Source organism: Oreochromis aureus, linkage group 15, assembly GCF_013358895.1.
Source record: "Oreochromis aureus strain Israel breed Guangdong linkage group 15, ZZ_aureus, whole genome shotgun sequence".
In the NCBI taxonomy this organism is placed as follows: Eukaryota; Metazoa; Chordata; class Actinopteri; order Cichliformes; family Cichlidae; genus Oreochromis; species Oreochromis aureus.
Genome location: NC_052956.1, coordinates 19,739,837 through 19,763,633, shown reverse-complemented (window position 1 = coordinate 19,763,633; position 23,797 = coordinate 19,739,837). Strand labels below are relative to the sequence as shown.

At 40.1% G+C, this 23,797-nt stretch overlaps 1 protein-coding gene across 3 annotated transcripts in view; it reads right to left on the bottom strand.

Moving 5' to 3' along the window:
• fam184ab (family with sequence similarity 184 member Ab) overlaps positions 1 to 23,797 on the bottom strand; it is a 212,553-nt gene that overhangs the window by 45,341 nt on the left and 143,415 nt on the right. For all 3 annotated transcript variants that reach the window (XM_031756301.2, XM_031756302.2, XM_039599176.1), the window contains exons 13-14: positions 20,861 to 21,011; positions 12,378 to 12,590 (exon numbers count right to left, since the gene is read on the bottom strand). In XM_031756301.2, the coding sequence (XP_031612161.2) occupies positions 12,378 to 12,590; positions 20,861 to 21,011 (364 nt within the window). The remainder of the gene's footprint in view (positions 1 to 12,377; positions 12,591 to 20,860; positions 21,012 to 23,797) is intronic.

Genomic DNA, 23,797 nt, shown 5'->3' with positions numbered 1-23,797 from the left:
GGTATTACATCACTACTCTAATGGCAGATACACAAAGCCAAGGTGTCTGTATGGATATTAATCCTAAAAATGGATTGGTGCATCCCTACTCTTCATCCTTCTGCGTGCAAGCATGGAAAACTGGAGATGGCGTAGAGGTGGGTTTCTAAGAAGCTCGCAGATGTATCCTGACAGATCTGACAAATGGATGTTAAGAAGAGTATCAGGCAATTTCCCAGGATTGGAGCTCACATCATGTCCTGCTGGAATTAACTGGAATTTGAGAAAGATTAAAAAATCATTTATATTGACAGAGAGAGAAAAACTGAGTGATGTGCCATCAGATTCTTTTGATAAGTTTGCTGTTGTCGTGCTATGAAGAAGGAACAGGCGGAAAGACATTAATGAGTATGTAGGCTAAAGGCACCAGTTAGGCAGTTTTTGTGTACACTTCCAATTTTCAGCTTTTCTGGGAAGTTTTTGCCACATTCAGCATCTGAAAGCATAAGTCTCAACTATTTAATTAATAAAACAATAAATACGTTCATTTTGTTTTGTTCAGCTTTTTTATTTCCACTTTAGTTTCCAAACAAGAACTTAAACAGTTTAAACGGAAAAACATATTTGACTATTAGCAAAAACAACTGACAAGCATACACAGCATTAGCATCATGCACTGTTTACTGGAGGGTTGCCACAAAAAACACAACACACACACACACACACACACACACACACACACACACACACACACACACACACACACACACACTGTAACATCAGTGAAGACCTACTAATGTTACGCTGCTGGCAGCTGAGTGTTTACTCTGGCAGAAAAGGCTGTTTTTGATGTGTGAGTATCCACATTTTGTGCCTTTCTAGCAGCAGGTTTATAGGAAACATGCTTTTACTTCTTTGAGAAATAGTCAGCGCTGCTGTTGCTGTCAGGATTTGACGTCTCTGTGTCAAACAGCCATTAAAGTGTTTCTGCAATCTATCAGGAGCCTCATTTCTGTTTCCAGAAACAGTCCTCTAAAGTTATCACTGAGATTACACACACAGGGTACTACTTAAGTGCTATTTTTCAACATGCAGGTATAAGTTGGTACAATATGACTTCTTTAGAGATTAACAGTAGTCATTGTCAAGGCTTTTCTAAGCTTGCAGAGGTGTTTATGATGATGATACCTCTAATTTACAGAAAGTAGCCTCCACCTAAACTTCTTCTTTTGCTGCAGGGATCACCACAGTGATCTGCCTCCATCTCACCCTATTCCTAGCATCCTGCTCTGTCACACCAACCCTCTGCATGTTCTCCTTCATGACATCCACAAACCTCCTCTGAGGTCTTCCTCTTTTCCTCCTGCCTGCCAGCTTAATCTTCAAAATCCTTTGTCCAGTATATCCACTATCCCTCCTCTGCACATGTCCAAACTATCTTAGAGTCACTTCTAACTTTGTCTCCAAAACACTCAACCTGAGCGGTCCCTCTGATGCACTCATTTCTAATCTTGGTCAAAATCCTAACAATTTCAACTCTGCCATTTCCAGCTCAGCCTCCTGTCTTTTTGTCAGTGCACTGTCTCCAAACTATACATCATACCAGGTCTCACTATCAACTTGTAAACCTTCTATTTCCCTCCTGTACTATCCTTCTGTCATAAATCACCTCTGACACTCGTCTCCACCCACTCCATCCTGCCTGGACTCTCTTCTTCACCTCTCTTGTGCACTGTCCGTTGCTTTTGATAATTGAATCCAGGGATTTAAACTCATTCACCTTCTACTCCATCCACTTTCAAACTGTCTCCCTCTTCATTCAGTATTTTGTCTTACTTCTACTGACTTTCACTCCTTTTCTTTCCAGAAAAGCCCTCCACCTCTTCAGGGTCTCTCCCAATGCTCCCTACACTCACTAACGATCACAGTGTCACGTACAACCATCACAGACCATAGCCCACGCCTTAACTGAAGTATGAAAAAGATGGACCACATTGCCCGCTAAACTGACCATCATCTAATCTGAGAAACTCCAGCCCGTCTCTCTAAAATCCAACTCTTGAACTTAATAAAACTTTTAAACGCTTAACTGTCTGATTAGATTTTTGGTTGCCAGATGCATTTGGCAACACTTATGTTCAGGTCCTTATTGTAAGCATAGTTAATAGGTCTTTACACGTCCATACATGTCAACGTATAGTATTTTTTAATAAGAGTATTTATTTAAGTGCTAATCAAAATGTAATAGGGTTGCCATGATAGTAGAATTTCAGTCTCAATGTCAATACCCCTAAAAAATACTCAAACCAATGAGGGCAAAAAATGTCAAATAAAGATGAGAACAATACAAGCCACTTTTTAATTTATCGGATGTAGTTCAAGAACCTCGATATAAAGTGTTAAATGTTCTTTCCAACTCTGGACAAACTACCTAATCATCTTTGTCTGAAATGGTATCAAGATAAGTAACTCAGCATGGCAATAAATAAGGAAAATGTTGATACTTTTTCTGTCAGCAGTCGTGAAATATTGGATGACGTTCAGATCTCATTTGCATTGTTGCACAAAGCGTTAAAGCACACCACGGTTCACACTGAGTTTAGCTCGTTTTTCTTTGTCAGTGAAATGTTCAGGTGCCATTTTGCAAATTTTAAACCACAATCCATCAGCGAGAATGATCTGAAATGATATTCAAATGAGACTGACAGAAACATCTGCATTTTAATTCAGCAGTGTGTAATGCCTTTGGGAAATGATACATAGATTGAAGAGATGCTTGAATATTGAAATGAGCCTCGCTCTGAGTTGGCGGACAGCAGTCCTGGTTACTCAGTGTTCGACGGGGCTCCCATGCTGTTTTTATGGTAACCCTTCAAAAGCACCAAAAGCAGCGCAGTGCATTAATGAAAAAAAAAAGAAAAGAAATAACTGCTATTTATAGTGGATTCAGTCATTTATCTGCTATAACAGGGCTCTCTGTTTTCTCATGATGAAAAGCTGCTTCGTATTTTACATAATTTTCCTATTTGCACTTTAGAGCAGAAGAATCACATTAAGTCCTAAAAAGATAACGTAACAATCCTCAGCAACTTAATAAAAGGCAACATTATTCTGATTAATCTCAAACACAGACTGTATATCAATGATGGATGAAGCCAGCGTGATTTAATCCACTGGGTATGGCGTCCAAATGTTGATGCCTAAAATTTGGTATTTTGGTTGCCACCACAGTTTTTTCTACCAAATCTACCAAACAGAAACCAACCTCACAAACAAGGGGCATAAAAGTCTGTATCCAGACCAATGAACTATAAAACAAATTGACTTGCTAAACAGCTGATGTCAAACTATCCACCGAGGCCAAAACCATTTTTAGATACTAACTTGAAAACATGTTTACTTCTGCTTTAAATTGGGGCATTTCAACATGTGAGTCTATGAGTACTCATTCACTTTTGGAACCTGCCTCAAGTGGCCACAGGAGGAACTGCAGTTTCCAGCACTTTTAACCCCTCAGCCATGATTTTCACATGTGATAAATTGAGAATGATGCAACGTAGCATTTTCAAATTGATACCATTGGTGCATCCACTAAAAATCTTCGACATGTTTGAATCTCAGTGACCTCAACCTCAAGGATCAAGGTCAAGGGTCAACTTTTCTGAAAATAATCTATGGTATAAATTTGACGGGGTTTTTTTTCAATTTTTTTTTTTTTTTACCATGCTGCGAAGATTTTTGTTTTGTTGTCTGGTTGTGTTTCATCGACCTTTATGTAGCTAACCTGGCACCATGAGTGAAGTAAGCGGTTGGTATAATCTTGGCACAGATAAAAGAATAGACATGCAAAGTGATCTTCAAGATTTTGTAAGCTGAAATCTTCCAACACAAAAGTGGTGCAGACTTTATGCTGCCAAAAAGTCTGCACCACTTTATGGTAAGATAAAGTGGTGCATTTTGACTTAACTGTAATCAGAAGCCACACCTAGAAGTTAATAAAAATATTTAAATTGTAAAAATACTCAATTTTTAAGTCAACTTTTTGTGTTGTAGTTCAGATTAACAAAACACAAATCTGAAAAAAGTAGCCTGTATATGCTCAGTGCCCGGCCCAAGAAGGAAAAGCAGCAAAGACCTCTTTGACTCCAATATAAAAGAGGAGCTAGGTTGGAGGAGGGTAACAAAGGGGCTTGCAGATAAATCACTGAAGGTCGGCAGCCTACTTTACTATCATGTCCAACATGAGACACTACACTACACTCAATTTTAGACTTCCAAATAATCTATTTAGGGCCTCATTCATTCCCTGATTTCCTTTTTAAGATTAGGTGTTGGTCCACTGGCCCTTACTACTGAAAGACTTGAGCAAATCTTAAGGACTTGATTTAATCCATCTAATCCTTGCCTAAGTATTCTGTTTCTCTTGAACACATCACAAAACAAGCTCTAAAGTTTGGCTTTAAAGTAGCACCACTGCAGTTTTTTAAGATCTGAGAGAACCTTTAATTATCATAGATATTCTTAGTGGCCTTCACTGAGTTCATATGTGCAGTGAATCCTGTATGAGTTTTAAAAGCCACTAATCTATCTTATTCATTAGTATTGATCATTGTTGCTTTTGTGCCCCGAGTCAGTAAAAAGCATACCTTTTATTCCTTTAATTAAAGGGAGAGCATTAGTTTCTCTTAACTGCAGTGAATCCTTTAATTACAAACTGACCGAACTGTTGTTACATTCACCTCCTCCCCTGTCTCGTCTCTCTGTGCTGTTTGTGTGTGAAGGCCTGTTTCTTCAATCTTCTTTCCATTACCAAGCGGTCAATATTTGTTACTTTTCTGGTGGCTGAATCCATTTAACAAGTAAAAGTGGTGATACTGAAGAACAAGAGCTTGGGGTAAACATACAAAGACATGAACTGAGAACATTGACCCTCAGGTTTTGTGGCAAACTGATTCAGCTGCTTTTAGTGCAATTCTGAATCCTGACCCCGAAGACCAATGAGAGTGAGGCATCTGAAAGGGATGTGGCTTAAAAGCCTGTCTAATGCGCATTCAAGTTCTTAGACTGTTGAGCAGAATCTTAATGCCTAAACTAACCTGCAGCCAACACAAGGGTTTTAAAACAGGTAATATGTTCGGACCCTGAAGCTACTGTAATACGATAATGCTCACCTTATTCAAAGCTTTTTGGACCAGAGAACACCACCTGACTAGTAATAAAGGCCCTTTTCGGTGTTTGACTGTGGGAAATGACTGCACTCTGCCGTTATTCCAGAGATGATTGAGGGGATTTTGGTGATTTTTTTTTTTTTAATGCAGGACTTGAAGCTCAGATCAGGAGAAAAGTGGCCAAGTGATGTCTGAACATGTGCACGCTAACTTTCAGCATTCCTCATAGATAATTATTTCACTACATAAAGAATTATGGCAGAAAAAAGCAACTCTCGTGGCTGGAAAACGAAATCTGATTGAATTGAAGCCAGAGAAAACGACGCCACTTGATGGAGTTGATGTATGAGAAGAGTTTATTGCCTTAAAAGTCAGTTTCTGTGCTTCTTCAACACAGCATTATGTGTATTCTGTAAATAATCACGACATTTAGAATAAAACAGTGAAGAAAGCAGGAACTGTTTGACTGCATGATGACCTTGTCACTAACAAAATGGTACCAGCGACATTTTTGTTGCTGACTGGGCTGCTGCTGTACAGGAAGTGGAGCATGTGATCTATTAGTCAGATGGTCAGTGGTGTGATCCCTGGCTCATACACTCCATCTCTTGAAGTGTCCTTGGGAAAGACACAGAACTCCAAATTGCCCCTGGTGAATTCATTGGAGTGGGAATGTGTGTGTGATAAGAAAAAAAACAAGGTTAACGGCAGAATAAAGTGCTGTGTGGATGGGAGATGTCCCAGAAGTACTTCTATTCTCTCAGAAAGAGTAGAAAAGCACTACATAACTACCATAAATCAGAGACATTCTACCGAGGCAACTCTGAATAAATAATATGGGAGCACTCAGCACTAAAGATAGTGCTAAAGGTGTGTCAGTACTGAGTGGTGCATGCTGTTTTCTGTTGTGGTGACCAGTAAGATTTAAAGTTCAAATAATTCTCAAAAAAGTTTTACTAAATTTAAGTGTCCATGGATGGTAACACTTGTGTGGCACTAAACAAAACCAACAACAACAACAAAAAACAGAGTGATGGTCAAATATCTGGTCAATCTCCAATGTAATGCACAAATTAGAAGAAAATCTTGATTCACAGGCACAACAATTTACATTTTCACAGTAATTTTAAAAGTCCTGTGTGAACTAAGTATACCCAATGAGCCAGTAAATTATAGAACCACTGTGGTCACTTGTTTATGCACAGCTGTCCTAAGTTCCCACCACAGGATTTCGATCAGGTTGAGGTCTGGACTTAGACTCGGTCAATGTAGTAGATTTGCTGTTGTGCTTGGAATTATCGTCCTATGGTGTGACTCAATGTAGACCAAGCTTTAGCTGTCAGACAGATGGCCTCACATTTGGCTCTACAATACTTTGGTATAAAGAGGAGCTGGTTGGCTCAGCGACTACAAGGTACCCAGTACCCATGGCTGCAAAACAAGCCCCGATCATCACTCCTCCACCACTGTCCTTGACAGCTGGTGTGAAGCATTTGTTTTTCTCCACCTTGGTTTTGTCTATCCAAAGAGCTTTGGTTCAGATGTCTTATGGTTTATTCAGATACAAACCTAAACCATACTGTCCGAGGATTTCTGCCCGCAACCCTTTTAAACAAGTCATTGTTGATCAGACTTTTTCTAATGATACGCTTATTATGAACTTTAGTATTTAACACACCAGCTTAAGTCTGAGTCTGAGATGTAGCTTTAGGATCTTTTGCTATTTCTCTATGCACTACACGATCCAAACTTGGGCTGAAAGTGCTGGAAAGATTGTGACCAGTAAAACTGTCACGACCTCTGCTTTTACAGAGATGGTCACATTTGCTGATGATCAATCAATCAAGTGCATTTGATTAGAGACACATGACTATTCCAGTGAGGCTGTTTAACATGTGACCCTCTAAATTCCTATTGAAGAAGTTAGTGTTACTTTTCAGAGGACTGCATATCTTGTGTGAAAACCTTTTTACAAGACTGCATCAACAGGAAGGATTTATGTCAGTAAAAAGAATAACATCAATCCATCTGACAGTGATATTTCAGCCTGGACGGTGGGTGTCTGCAATTTTTTAAATATTTATTTGAATTAATATCTACACATCCTTTTAAAAAACACCACTGTTGAAGGTGAACTCATTCTTTCCCTTAGCGTGCAGACAAAAGAAGGCAAGTAAGCATCGGAGAAATAACTAAGACAAAAGATAAGAAATTCCATATACTGTCAATTGCCTCATGCTCATTCACTGCTTCTATTTGCAGCTTTTTGTTGCAGAGAGTCTGGGAGCTAAATTTGGTTATTTGAATGTGTGTGTATGTGTGTATATAGCAAGGATTTGGAACAAATGTATTACTCCCTGGATATAACTTCCTGTGAAGTGTGAAGCGATAACACCAGACAATATGAATGTACCTCTCATCCCCCCCCCCACACACACACACAGACACGCACACAGACAAATCATCCTTCAAATGCCTCCACGCGGGATAATTGAGTTTTCTCTCCCTGCGCTCCCGACAGAAACATAAACACCCCGTCACCATAAAAGCCCTCCATAAAGCTTTTAACACTTGGTTTCCCAGCTTATTAACTAAGTCTGTGACAGAGGAAGAAGTACTCTGAGCAACAAAAAAAAGTGGTCAATTTTGTGGGTATACTGAGCAAATATGTACCAGTGCTGTGTGCGTTTGCATCAGAGGAGAAACAAGTGGAGGAGGAGATGAAGATAACAGAGAGGAACGTGTTTGTTACAGCAGTCAGTTTGGTTTACGGGGAAATAATGAAGACTGTCGATTTCATAAGAGCTGTGTGACTCACTGTTTTCTATCCTTTACACACACACACACACACACACACACACACACACACACACACACACACACACACACACACACACACACACACACACACACACACAGTCTCATACAAATGTGTACTGAGGGAAATGCCAGAAAGACATCATAAGGATGCTGCTTCCTGACCTCCATTCTGCTTAAAGTATTAATACAATTAGAGCGTCCAAGACGGAGACGGGATTTGGAATTGTGATGTAAAACTGATCCAAATTGACCTTGACTGTGAAATGGACGGATTAGTGCTGAAGAACATTTTCTTGGCACCTTGAGGACAGGGTATGTTGTGTTTATACTTGCATGTTTTTGACATTATAAAGAGGAAACACAGAGCTGTCAGCAGAGCTACTTGATGCAGAGGCTGTCTGCTGTCAGTCCGGGCGAGTAATGATGGAGATGAGTCACTGCCACTCTACTCTTGACTCTGACAAGGCTCCACTGTATTCAAAAGTCAAGTAAGACTTCTCCTGAGGAGCATCTCTAACTGGCTGAGAGGATAACAGGAGTCTGTAAGCTCATGGTTCATGTAGTCGTTTAATTTATTTACATTGAATAACAGCATGAAACTTTTCAGGAATGCAACATTTTACATATAAAAAGTAAAAGTTCTTATTATGCTGAAATGCAGGACTACGTTATTGCAATGAACACTACTAAGGCAAACTCAGTTTGTTTCAGCATAAATAAGAGAATATTTTAGAAAGACAGCGACAAATAAATCTAAGAGCCTGGTTCTGATGGAGGTTTCTTCCTGTTAAAAGGGAGTTTTTCCTTCCCACTGTCACCAAGTGTTTGCTCACATTTTGCAATTTTTTGTGTTCTTCTCTGTGTTATTGAGGGTGGTGCATTCTCAGTCTCTTGTCTATGTCACCATTCTTTTTTTTGCAACACCCTGTCTGGCATAGTGAAATCAACATAAACCTAGATAGTTTTGTAGCTATAATTGAGAGGTGTCACACAGAGGCAATCATAAAACGACTCTTTTATAAAGTGGAGAGCTGAAGGGATGCACTCACTGAACATGTGTGCGTAACAGTCTTATTAAAATGTGGCTGTGGAGAATGGGCAGATTGTTATTTGCTGTTTTGTTGGGAATTACTCATCCAAAGAACATGACTGAGTCACTAAAGTCATCTGCCACAGGAAAACAAAGACAGACAAATGAAAACATGTTTAAACCATCAGAATGATCTTAAAAACATAGAACATCTTGACTAGCTCTCACTTTTTAGTACCCTCGTGTTAGTCTGTTTGAGTTAGGGTTAAAGTTAGAATTAAGTTTAAATTTAGGCTTAGATTTAGGTTAAAGGTTTAGCACTTAGAGATAATAAACCAGATAATAAACCAACTAATTCAGAACTGAAGAAGGCCCAGTGGTCTTAGAAAACACACTTTTTAAACTAGAAATAATAATGCACTGCGTTCGGTGATTGGGGAACATTGAGTGCAAAGGAAAGGCTGCACTGATGACTGCTGATTGATGCTCCATGCAGAGCAGAGAGACGTAGGGGTCCCGAGGGTCGCTGAGATGTATTATTATAATTACTGTTTTATTTCTCCGTATGTCATCCGCATCCTTTGTTTTAATTAGCGAGAGCAGTACACGCTTCCCAACAACATTTTGTATTAAGTTCTGTATTTGTCTGCAGGCCTATTGATCTATTTGAGCTGGAAACACTCTCTGTCAGGAGCAAAATCAATTTCAAATTCAGCTTTCAAACAGCAAAGACATCGGCAGCGATTAAAAAGTTATTTGCTCTGCAGTGCGTTATCATCGGTCTCTTTGTCTTCACAGGGTTGTGCAAAGGGATCGTAATGTGGCAGGTCCAGCAGCTTGTCCATCCAAAAAGATTGAAATCGAACATAAACTATGATTTTCATGTAATTTGTAATGAACAAAATGTGCCTATTGGGCTGATCAGTCTACTGCTCATGGTACTGATTTGGCCCGAGTCTGTGTTGCAGTATAAATCTTGCCAATCAGACTGCTTCATCACACATTTTTAGTTTTATTTCCTTCCATCGATAAAACTTACAGTCAAAAAGAAAGTTTTCAGAGGACTCTATGTACTTGTTAAAAACTAAGTACAGCCTTACAGCTTTTATAACAATAAAGATGGTAAGTAGTAGCCAGTAGCTGCTAATCAGAGGCACTTGATAAATTGATTATCAGCAAGTGTGAAAATCTCTAAAAGCAGAAAATGTTGCTCCTTGCTGTACTGGAGCTTCAGGTGCTGTGTAAACACAATGCCACAATTTTCTATTAGTGCCAAATTCCCCCCAATGTCAGAGAAACAGCAAAAAACCCAAGAGCTACATCACAGACTCTACAGTACAATTAGAAAAAGACTGAACAAGTATGGCCTGTTTGGAGCAAAGCCCCTTCTCTCTAAAAAGAACTTGGCAGCATGGCTTAGACTTGGAAAGCTGTATTTGAACAAACCGTAAGACTTCAGTGCTTTGGATAGACAAGACCTGAGCGGGGTGATGATTTGGGCTTGTTTTGCAGCCACAGGACTTGGACACTTAGCAGTCACTGAGACAACTCTGTATACACTACCTGTGTGACAGCTCAAGCTTGGCCCAAACTCACGCAACAGGACAATTCAAGCATAGCAGAAAATCTATAACAGAATGGCTGAAAAAGTAAAAGAATCAAGGTGTTTCAATGGCCAGGTCAAAGTGCGGGAGCTCAACCTGACTGAAATGCAGTGGTGGGACTTTAAGAGAGCTGTGTATAAATGAAAGTGTGTAAACCTCAATGCCTATAAACTTCCTGGAAAGAAGAATGGACCAAAGTTCCTCCACAACAGTGGGAGAGACTGATAAAGTCACACAAAATGTATGTCTTCTCTATTCTGTTCAGTGCAGGATTGTGACTTGGCAAACTGCACCTTATAAATGTACAGTGTGGTGTTTTTGACCTATCTATCGATATCGATATCGATATAGATATCGATATCGATAGGTAGAAAGGAACTCAATGGGGATATGGCGAATAACACTGGATGCCAAGTTTAAGCTTATAGCACAAGTCACCATCAATTGCGGGATCTACCAAGGAGATGCTCTGTCCTCACTGCTGTTCTGCACAGGCCTGAACTTCCTCAGTGAGCTCACTGACAAGATTGGCTACGGATACCAGCTACAGAATGGAGCAAACGTCAGCCACCTCCTCTACATGGATGAGATGCAGGAGTGAATGAGACACTGATTCACTGATCCACACCATCAGGATCTACAGCAAAGACATCGGAATGTCAGTCGAACTGGAGAAGTGTAGTCGGATGGTAACAAAGAGAGGCAAGGTAGTCAGAACTAAGGGGATCGAACTACCAGAAAGTGACATTGTAGAAATTGAGGACAGCTACAAATACCTGGGAATCCTACAGGCAAATGGGAACCACAAAGACGCCACTAGGAAAGCTGCAATCACCAAATACCTGCATTCAACTGAGGAGTCAGTTGAATGGGACAAACACGATCTGGGCTATAAACACCTACGCTCTGCCTGTGATCAGATACCCTGCTGGGATAATAAGCTGCCCAAAGGAGGAGATGGAAGCCGCTGACATCAAGACAAGGAAGCTTCTGACCATGCATGGAGGGTTTCACCTCAAATCCAGCACCCTGAGGCTGTATGCTAAGCGAAAGGAAGGAGGTCGAGGACTGGTGAGTGTCAGAACCACTGTTCCGGATGACACAACAAACAACCATGAGTACATCAGGAATATGGCCACAACTGACTGCATGCTCAGTAAATACCTCAGGCAGCAGAAACCTGAGAAAGAAGAGGAGCAAGAGGAGGAACCATCATGGAAGCGCAAGCCCCTGCGTGGCATATACTACCAGCAGATAGAGGAAGTGGCTAACATCCAGAAATCCTACCAGTACATGCTTACATGGCAGCAACTCACAAATCCGACCCTGCTTTATCCTCTATTTTAAACTAAATGTAAATGTAATGTACGAGGTTAACATAAAATTATATTAAAACTTGAGATCTAGACTATAAACTCTTCAGGAAAATTTTTAGTAGCCTCCTTTTTTTGTATCTCTTGCAAAGAGAAGAGTCGCCCACAGCTGCTAAGAATGAAAGTTTAAGGAACTTATTGCACTGGCTTCTCTTCTCAGACCTGAACGCTACGAGCATAACGATTGCATTCATCAATAATGCAAAATTCATGCAATTTCACTGAAGGACAGTTAATGGTTTTAACGTGGCAATGTGAAAGGAAATTGCAGAGGAGAAAAAGACCGCTATAACATGTGGCTATAGGATTTGACATTTTTTTTTATCAGAAAGAAAAAAAAGCCAATGAGCCTTTGACAAAAAGCTCTATAGCAGCCTTTTTGGGTCACTTTAATGTGTGTTACCTTCAAATCACGTTGCCTGGCATGCTCCATGTCCTGCATGGCGCAGCGGTGGGCCTCCTGCAGACGCTGCTGTCGCCTCTGATGCTCTGTCTGCAGCTCCTCCAGCTGCATCCTCAGGTGCTCCCTCTCCTGGCTGAACTGGTGCTGTAGCTGCTGCAGCGACGACTGCGACTGGGACAGCTGCATCTCCAGACTCTGCTTCAACAAGGATATCTGCACAATAATAAGAACAATAAATATTGCAGTGATTGTAAGTGAGAAAGTTGAAGAAGCAGCTGCCTCTAGACCCCTGCATACATAATTAGTTGGATAGAAATCAGGTAGGTGGTCCAGGAAGTGCAAGTTCAGGCTGTCTTGAGGGAACTGCATTTTTACGTGGCAGAATAACAAAAAGGTAGAGGGTTGGGGTTGGCAATCAATTTGCCTTAAACAAATATATACTCTCAAAGCCTGCAGCAAAAGAGCTTTTTGCTGTGAACAGTAAAAGCAGGCAGCAGTGTGTCTCACGAAATTAGCCTGTCTAGACAGTTTAGGATTTTGAATTCAAGTGTTGAGATAAGTACGACCTTGCAAAAGCTGCTCTGGCAGCACTGTATGCATCTGCTGCCAGGTCAAAAAACACATTCTAATCAGAAACCCTGATGAAGAAGATCGGCAGTAAACTTTAGGGGCATCAAACTCATTTAAGTTCACGGGCCCATAAGTTACCTACTACACAATTTAATGCCAAGTAGGCTGAGCCAATAAAATCACTTAAAATAACCTACAAGAAACAGTTCTTAAAACCAAACCATCCATTCACAAAGCAGATGGCGAACAGAATGAGATGTCTCACAAAAAGAAGTACTTCAACAGCACGCTTCATTACAATTTACAGATCACAGCTGATTTACAAAGACACAAATTGGAACTTCTGTTTAGTCTAGACAGGCTGATTTTGCGAGTCTGTAAATATTCTTTAACTTTCCACATACTTCCACTGCTGTCTAGTACTGCAGATCAAACATTTTACTAAATAATTTGAATCTCTGAATCAATTTTCAAATGCAATTTTCAGCCATTCAGTGGGTCAGGTTGAAACCTTTTGTTGGAAGTTTGGAATGTGATCAGAACATTTTTTAGAAAGGCTTCATAAATTCAAAAATGCTGATTTTAATTTAGCCCATCTCACCCTCAAGATCGTCTTCTTGTGCACTCACAGACAGCTTCTAGTGGGTCTGTGGTTTCTATATTACTCCCTGAAAGTCGTGCTCTGATGGTGCGCTTCTTGCAGGCACACAACTTCTCTTCCTCCTCTTGACCTAAATTTCATGTAGGGGGTCAGTGATGAATGAGAGCAGGATCTCCATGCAGTCTTCAGTGGAAGAATACAGCGTTTCCAAGCCAAAAGGCAACACATGAGGAGTGAGCCTGGAAGACTGCTTGTCATTTCATTTAGTATTTATTGGGTTTTGCACCATGAATTTGTCCCCCGGCGTGAGTCAGAATGAGAGCATTCAGAGGAAACGATCTAAACTGTGCCGGCTCAGTGTGCACTGAACATGCAGGAAATTTCTGCCCACCATCTGGACGACTCGCCAGATATGGCTACCTGAAACTTTGTCCACTTCCCAAAAATGTAAACTAAGTCAAACGGTTGTTGCTTTGATGCACTGGAGATCCAGTCCCTCATTACACAGGCAAATAGGACACATAGCTGTTAAAAGGGGGATTGTCCTTCCCACTGACGCCAAAGCGCTTGCTCATACGAGGTCGTATGATTGCTTGGGGTTTTCTCTGTTTTCTTTATATTATTGTAGGGTGTTGACCTTACAATATAAAAGTGCCTTGAAGCAACTGTTGTTTTGATTTGGTGCTATTTAATAAAACTTAACTGAATTGAACCCTGAATGTGTGATCAGCCAAATGAAAATCAGTTAAGACGTCTGACTTTCATGGACTCGTTCTCAGAATACTGTGACCACACCCCCACACCTCTTTACACAAGTTTCAGTGTAAAGATCTCACAGACAAACAGGAGCATTTGTAGCCTGAATGTGCAACTCTGCTTTATGAACTGTGAAAGCTGAATGAATTATTTGGCTTTGAGCTTTTAATTAAAAATACAACAATACTTTCAAACATAATCGGAGAAAGTGTTGATAAATCCATCATCTTGTGCAGCCAGTTGCAGATCATCATTTCTGAGATGGTAAACACAACAGGAAAGACTCTCTGTGATCTAAATAGAGTAGCTTTGCTGCAGGAACTGCTTCACTAATTTGGAAATTACATTATCACTCAGACATGAGTCACACATTTTTTTGCATGGTGGCAAATCTTTATTAGCAGGCACATATGATTATATATGCTGCACACTGATTCTGTATTATCTAAAATTTACTTGCTCATATAACTTGCAAACTGTGGACTTATTCAGTTTGGAAAGTTGTTGTATAATAGACGAAAACTTGCATAACATATTAAACAGCTTCCACATTCCGTGGATTTATACACATCGGCATCCTTGTTTCAAACATTGATGTCCACTAAGGTTAAAACAGGGGCCTGATTTACTAAACTGAGAGTGGAAAGTCTTTTGTTTTATCTAATAAGAGTAAAAAGTTTTGCTGCTGCAATTTTGAATAGTTGAATTATCACCTGGTGATTATGTAACCAACATGAAATGCCACTTTTATAATGACAGCCCACCACTTTAGGGACATTTTGCATGTCATGTCAAAGCATTTTAAGCTTTCTGTGCCTCGTTTCACTGTGTTTTGTGCCAGCTGTAAAAAAGGTCGTCACAAATTGCCAACAGTGAGAGTAAATCCTGGACTGATGGCAGTGATTTTGCATGTCTTGCAATTATAAAGTCAGCAGTGCCGACCTCTCTAAGTAGTAACTTTTTGGGGTTTTGGGGTTTCTCCCATAAATCCCGTAAAGCTAGAACCATAAACTAGCTAACAAAAACAATTTTATGTATTGAGCTCATTTCATTATATGAAAACTAAATGTGCTTAATACAAAATATTAAGACATGAACCCCTCCCCTCAAAAATAAAAAAACCCTCTAAGGGAGTGAACAAAAAACAACAACAACAAATATTAAGTGTAGGCCTGTGTGAATAGAAGGGGTTGGAGTCTGTTTGACACACAGATTTAGTTGATCTCAATTTAATCTCAATTTTATATTGCGCTGGGAGCCAATGAAGTCATTTCATTACTGGGGTAATGTGGGTAAATTACAGTGACCTGTAAAGATTCTGGCTGCTGCATTTTGGACAAGCTGAAGACGTTGATGATGTTGATGATTTGGGAAATCTTGCAAATAGAGCGTTGCAATAATATAACCTACTTGATTTGAATGCATGGACGAATTTCTCAGAGTCAGTTTTAGACAAGATTTTTTTAACCTTAGATACATTTTTAAATTGTAGAAAGCAGTTCTGATAACTATACTGATGTGGTTATCAAAACTGAGACCACTGTTTAAAATGATACCAAGGTTCGTGACTTGCTCACTGTGTTTTAGAGAAATGGATGATAAATATGAACAAATTTTGGACCACAAGCATTTCTGTCCTGTCTCTGTTCAGTTCTAAAATGTTTTGAGACATCCAGGACTTAAAGTCATCAATGCAGCTCATTGGTTTATGAACAGAGGTTAGATCATAAGAGGGAAGTGGTAAGTACAACTGTGTGTCATCGCTATAAGAATATGAGGCTATATTATGACAGTACCAAGTGGGAGCATGTAAAAGTTGAACAGTAATGGACCAAGGACTGATCCTTGAGGAACCCCCAATTGAATTTTGTATTTGAACAGATCTAAAACTGCTAATTGAAACATAAAAAACTTTGACCCTTTAGATACAATGAAAAGCAATAATGTGTCTGACCTGTTAAACCTACTGAGTCATGAAGCCTTAAGTTGGATTATGATATGGTACAATTATTAATTACTAATAGATCTAAGTTAGTTTTATTGGGTGGCAGTGTGATTACAGCACATTTAAAAGAAACAGGGAAAATGCCAAACTGGAGAGAGAGCCGTTGATAAAATTTACTAAAAGATTTGTAAAACAATGAAATACAGATTTGACAACTTACATGTATTAATTTTGTATCATTTTTGCTATAGCTGGCATTTTTGAGAAATTTCTTTCTCACAGTTGTCAAATAGACACATAAAATGGAGGTTGGGCTTAAAAATCACACTGTTGAAGCTTTTGCATGAGTTCAATAAGGAAGATGTTTTCACTCATCTGCTCGCGTCTAGTCTGCTGTTAATATGTTCTTTACTGTATTCAAAGATTCATACGTGTACCCCTGTATTAATTAATGGCAAATGGACTGATTCTTATATTTTCTACTCTCCCAGAGTATTCAAAGCGCTCTACACAACATGGCACATTCACCCAATCACTGTCTTCTATGCTTTTAAGTGCTTACTAATCAAATCAAATCAAATCAAATCAAATCACCTTTATTGTCACGTCACATGTGCAGGTACACTGGTACAGTACATGCGAGTGAAATTCTTGTGTGCAAGCTTCACAAGCAACAGAGTTGTGCAAAATACAATAACGTGCAACAAGCAAAATATAAAAATGGTTAATCTAAAAAGTAATAAATATATGTACCATATATAAAGGTATATACATTACTGAATGTGTGTACTAAATATGTTTTTCTACGTGTGTGTGTGTGTGTGAGTGTGTATATACATGTTTTACAAATGAAATAGAGTAAACAATAAAATAAGATATATAAAATATAAAATATACAGAGGTAGGTATGTGCAAAACAGTGGCATTAATGTACAGTATGGAGTGCATAATGTTGAAGTTCCAGTAGTGAGGGTGAGGTGTCTATGACGTGTTCAGCAGTCTGATGGCCTGGTGGAAAAAGCTGTCTCTCAGTCTGCTGGTTCGGGACCGGATGCTGCAGAACCTCCTTCCTGATGGAAGTAGTCTGAAGAGTTTATGGCTGGGGTGACTGAGTCCTTGATGATCCTCCCCGCTTTCCTCAGGCACCGCTTCCTGTAGATGTCTTGGAGGAGGAAGCTCACCTCAATTATCCGTTCAGCACACCGCACTACTCTCTGGAGAGCTTTTGCGGTTGTAAGCGGTGCTGTTGCCATACCAGGTGGTGATGCATCCAGTGAGGATGCTCTCAATGGCACAGCGATAGAAGGTCCTGAGGATGCGGGGGCTCATGCCGAATGAATGGTACTAACTACCATTCACACTCATACTCCGATGGATGCATCGGAGAGCAACTTGGGGTTAATATCTTATCAAGGACATTTGGCGTGCAGCCTAGTGGGAGCCAGGGATCGAACCACCAACCTTCCGATCAACAGATGACCTGCTTTACCTCCTGAGGTACAGCCATACAGCCATGTGCTATAGTGTATATGATAATATTAGACATAATATTATAACATTTCCCCCTCAATATTATCTTACTTTGGTGCATTTTATTTGCCAAAAATGAAACAAAACAAACAGTAAACATAAGTTAAAGATGAAATTCACAGGCAGTCAAATTCTTCTTCTTGTTAATCATGAAGTTGATAATCATGAAGTGAAAATCTGATATTGTGACAGTGATGGTGTGGATGCCACTGACCCTTTTTAATTTGGTTTTTCACTGAGATTCAAAGTAGAGGTTTTTCAAGCATTACCTCTCTCAAACTCTGCATTTGAGTGCAACATTACCCGCATATATCATTCACATTAGGCGTTATTTACAACAACACTAATATTTTCAATGCTTGTGCGTTTTGAAAACACACTTTGGAGCATGCTGTGCATCAAGGCCTTACTGGCACTGACATCTGCCATTTGATTTCTAAACAGCCTCTTCTCCGTCAGTGCGTATCTGTCAAGAGCCTGACTGCTGCTCTGATTTGGCATTGGAGTAAATAAATATGGTTTAGCTGATTGTGAGGTGCGGAGCGGCCACATTAATCACCGATGACAGCGCGGGCATGTTGAAGACCGGCGATTAATGCACGAGACATGCACAAACAAACAGAAATAACGTTGTTGATTCTGCGCGTACGATGACCACAGGAGAGCTTAGTCATGCCACATTAATATTACTGTGCAGTCATTAGCTACAGCAGCCGGCTCCGGTGTGCGTTAAACACTACCACATTGTAATACGTGAGTCTGTGTGCCAGTTTGAGGAGGAAATCTGTGAGTCTGGCACAGACAAGCCGTCACAGGCACAACATACACCTAGAAGAGAGGTAGCTCTTATTGCTTCAATAATGTTTCGCTCATCATATTGATTTTCTTACTGCTGGTATAATTACAGCCACTTGACTCCAGGCTGTGGGCATTTTGTGTTCAAAAAGGTCTGTTGATTGTAAGTTGAAGATTAAACCTTTAAATCTTTAACCAGTATTGTCGCTTAACAGTGCTTTACAGACACACTTGGTGTACAGACTCTACGTGATTTCTTGTGTTAATAAAAGCTGTTAGTTTCTTGCTGTTCCTGTTTTTCTTTGAAATATATCCTTTCTCAGCAACACCTTTGTTTGCGTCTACACTCACTGGGCACTTTATGAGGCACACCTTGGGTGGACCCTCTTTTACCTTTGCCTTTAATTCTTGATGGCAGAGATTCAACAAGGTGCTGAAAGCATTCCTCAGAGATTTTGGGAGATTTTTTGAGATCACATCTCAAATTTGCTCCTTTTGGACTGGTTGAGGCCATTGGAGTAAACTCTTGTCATGGTCAAGAAACCAATTTGAGATTATGTTAGTGGTCAAAAAGGGATGGACATGATCAGCAACAATACTCAGGTAGGATGGCACTTAAACAATGCTCATTTGGTACTGAGGAAACCAAAGTGTGCCCAAAAATATATTCCTCACACTATTAAACCACCACCACCAGCCTAAACTTTTAATACAAGGCAGGATGCATGCCTTCTTTTTGTTTATGCCAAATTCTGAACCTGCCATCTGAATATTGCAGAAGAAATCGAGACTCATTAGACCACTTTTTCCAATCGTCAGTTCTGTCTAATTTTGGTGAGCGTGTGAAAATTGTGGCTTTAGTTTCCTGTTCAGGTCATCGTGACCATGTCTACATGCATAAATGCACTGAGTTGTAACCATATGATTGGCTAATTAAATATTAGCAATAATAAGCAGTAGTTTGTTTTCCCTCCTTTTTCTTCTTTATCAACTTCTCCCCTCTAATTATCTACAGCTTGGTGTACTTTCAGGTTGCAGTCACATAACCAACATAATTACCTCACATGTTTATCTCTAATTACTTTTCCTTGACTTCAGTGTCAAAAGCTTTGAGGTGAAGTACCTGTGTGAAGGTGACCTCTGAAAAGTGGCCCACACTGCTCACACCACTTACATTAGGGTGCTTAATAATGTGTTGGGTGATGTGAGTCAGCCCTGTTGATACTACAGAAGTAGTGCAGCCTTATCTGTTTTTAGTGTTTTTCTTTATGCAGGCTATATGAACTTAGACATTGATGTGAATAATGTTTCCATTACCAAGTGGGAAAAACGTGAGAAACTTTGGAGTCACAATGAAATAAAATGGTTTTAATAAGAAATGTGGCTCGCCCTGCTGTCCACTCATGTTGTCCACTCATCTACTTAAACACTTCCTTTATTAAAGCTTTTAGCATCTCTGACGTGAAACTAATTAAAGGTAATCCCGAAAGCTGGAAGTACAGCAACCCCGAAAATGAGAACAAAACCACAGCAAAATGAGTTACACTACAACATTCAGCTCTCTTTGAGCTTTGAAATAGGGCCAATTATCTTTATTTATACAGTGAGCTTGGCAAACTGTTGAGATTCAAAACATATCAGCATATTGAGTCATTATGGCACAGGCGGTAATTTACATGATCTGTGTCAGGTATGTTGATCATTTTGGTTTGTGAACGTCGTTTGAATGGTGTGCTGCTATGAACTCTGGGAAGGCCTTATTTTCTTAGAGTTGGGAAGTGCATCGTCTGCTAAAGGAGGTAAGGAAGCATGCACTGAGGCACCTTTTCTCTGCAATTTGAGAATTTGACCAGCTCTAATGACGGCTGCCATGCAGATAATTTACTCAATCAGAAAGTACAAATGATTTGATCACAACCAAAGTCTCATCTCTGCTTTTGTCTTTGTTTTATCATCTATTTACTGTCCTGTTTTCCGGTTTGTGTCCTGCCTTGGTAATGGTTTGATTCCTCATGTTATTCTCACAAGTTTTGATTTTTCTTTGTATTCAATGTGTGTCTGCTCATCACTGCAGCCTTTTAATTCACACCTATTTATGAGCTGACTAAGTCACTTCAGTCTTTCAAAATCTACCAATATTTACTTCCTGAATTCCCAAAACACAACAAAAACACCAAAATTCACATAACATTTCAATATGTGCCCTTTTAGTGTTTTGCACAGAGACAGTAAAGTGAACAGAAGGATGGGCGGCACTGTTTGTGCTCCCATTGGAAAGAGCCTCACCTGTTCTAGCAGGTCCTCCACTTTCCTTTGCCAGCTCTCCCTGGCATTGCTCAGTTCCTGCTCCTTGCTTTGCGCCAGCTGAGCCAAGGCTGAGCTTTTGTCCTCCTCGTGCTCCTCTTTCAGCTCCTCACGTAGCTTCTTACACTCCTGCCTATAGCACAGCACAAAATGAAACACATATGCGTTTATGTTTCAAGTGCTTTATTAATCATCCAGTGTGATTCACAAAACCTGTGTGGAAAACTACACAAATTCAATCTGTGAACTGCGAAGTTTCAGACAACCTGAGAGTAAAATAGTGTGACAGAGGAATCACGTATGAGTCGAAAGTAAATCTTAGTGAGCTCAATAAGGACCCTGCAGCAGCAGCAGCGTTACTGACAGGTAGCTTAGATCAGAGGACGCTCCATTTCAGCACTTTTACCACCGTTTGTAAGATGGAAATTTGATTTTTGGAAAACAGTGGGAACCTCCACAAACTGCTTTCTTGTGAGTGAATAACCATAAATCATTGGAACTGGGGGATTGCCTATATTGATTAAGTGTCAACTCTCAAACTGATTTATGTGTTGTGCTGACAAGAAATTGAGCACGGCGTTAGTTCAATCAGGCCATAAAGTCAAGCCCAGCAGTGACCACAGATAAAATGATTTTAACACCCACTCATGTCAGCTGATACCCTCTTATAGATTCAGGTGGCAAATTTAATATAGGGCCTACTGCTTTAGTGTGGAAGCCACTTTGCAACCCACTTCTGCCAGGTTGCTCTAAAAACTCCCTGGGGGAGTCCCTCCCTTAAGTCAATCCAGAGTGCTGCAGTGAGAGTACTGACAGAGACTAGAAACAGAAAGCACATTCCTCCCAAATTAGCATTGTCGCCCTGTTAAATCCAGAACTGATGTTAAAATCCTTCTCCTTACATATAAAATCTTGAATAATCAGGCCCCTATCATATCTTAAAGACCTCTTTGCACCATATTATCCTAAAAGATCACTTTGGTCTCAGACTGCTCCTGTACTGTACTGTGAGCTTTTCTTTTCACTCTCTGTGTATTCATATACCACAACTGTAGTTAATCATTAGTTATTATTCATCTCTATCACTCTCTCACAGTGTGTCCTTTGTCCTCTCTTCCTCCCCTCACCCCTATCCGGTCGTGGCAGAACGATGCCCCTCCCTGAGCCCGTTTCTGTCGGATGTTTTTCCTTCCCTCTGTTGCCAAGCGCTTGCTCATAGGGGGTCATGTAATTGTTGGGGTTTCTTTCTAATATCGTAGCGTCTTTACCTTACAATATAAAACACCTTGAGGGGACTGCTGTTGTGAATTGGTGCTATATAAATAGCCCCAGCTCCTCCTTTAATGCTTTATCTGACTTAATCTGAAATCTGCTGTCAATGATGCTTGATCCTCTCTGTGCTCCTGCTGATGCCCTCCCCATCACCAGTTTTTACTGTCTGCATAATGAAGGGTGGCAAGGTCCCAGAACAGAGCTGCCAAAAAATGAATTACTCCAGTCATAAATATTAATCTTCTTTTGTCTACAGGGGTCTTGACTGAGCTGAAATTATGGATTGCCTGGAGGATATCAAATAAATCTAACAGGTATGCTCTGGGAAAATAAGGAACTAGAATTCAGCTAATTCCCCCAAATGTTGTGTGTTAAGTTTAGGCTGATTTTGTGGAGATGACAACAGAGTCTGAAAGAAGAGACTCGAACAAGCAGCTAGGAATTGGCTTGAAAGGTAAAGGTGCTTCAGAGAGCGCTATAACACCTTTATGGGAACAATAAATTGTCCTGAATCATTAGACCTCAACACAGCTTCCACTGAGCGCCCATCACTCTCCAACACTTCGGCTAACAGCTCTGCGAATGGCAGTGTGTGTGTCTGCGCGCTGCCAATGTGATAGCTGTGTGGGAGTTGAAATGGCAGCTGTTAAATGAAGTATCCAGACAAACACATTTTTTCTCTCACTTCGAGAGCTGCAACGTGTCAGACTGAAGGCAGGCTATAACACACACAGCGATGCAGTCACACACCACAAAGTCACGTTCATAATGCAGCACACTTGACACGTGTCATCATTCACGTCCTCGTTCAGCATAAAGCAGACGTCCTCCCTCTCTCTCGCTCTCTCACAGACACATCCAGACTTGAGGCGTCAAAGATCTCTGCTCTTCTCTTCTCTGCTGTGCAGGAAGAGCCGAGGGCAAATGGAAAGAGGTAAAAACATGAAGGGATGAAGGAACTGTCAAAGATGGAAGGAATATCCGGAACAAATGTGGGATAATTGGCTGGATTCAGGGATCTGTACAGGCAGATATGAGCCGCATGTGCTCATTTAAGGTGCGTGTGAGATTATAATTTACTGTGTGCTCAAAATATGTAATCATTCTAACAAGAACTTTGTTCGTACAGTACTTTTAAAACACACAGTTACAATGTGCTTCACAATCTGGTTAAAACTGGGGCGCCACTGTAACTCACCTGGATGAGCTAGCGACCCGGACACTAAAGGCTAGGGACCCTTATGGCAGGGGCCAGAATTCAAGACAGAAAATTTCATTCGCCCTCACTCTCTCACCCCCTTCCTGTCTACTCTCTGCACTGTCCATCAAATAAAACATGTTAAGACTGAAAAATAATAAAAAAAAATCAAAAATAACCCTTTTACAGCATAAATTATTTTTTTGTGTTTTAAATTGCAATAAAATTGAAGCTTTTTATACTTGTATACATACGTCAGCATGCGCAATTAATTTTGTTAATTTTATTATTGTGACATGGAAACCCAAATAATAAGAAACCAGAGCCATAGTAGCACCATAAACTATTCAACCTGATGTCTTTCCCAAGATTTGCAAACAAAGGTTAATAACTTATAAACACCAAAAATTACAAATCAGCCACATAATTCAATCATCACAATCTGTACA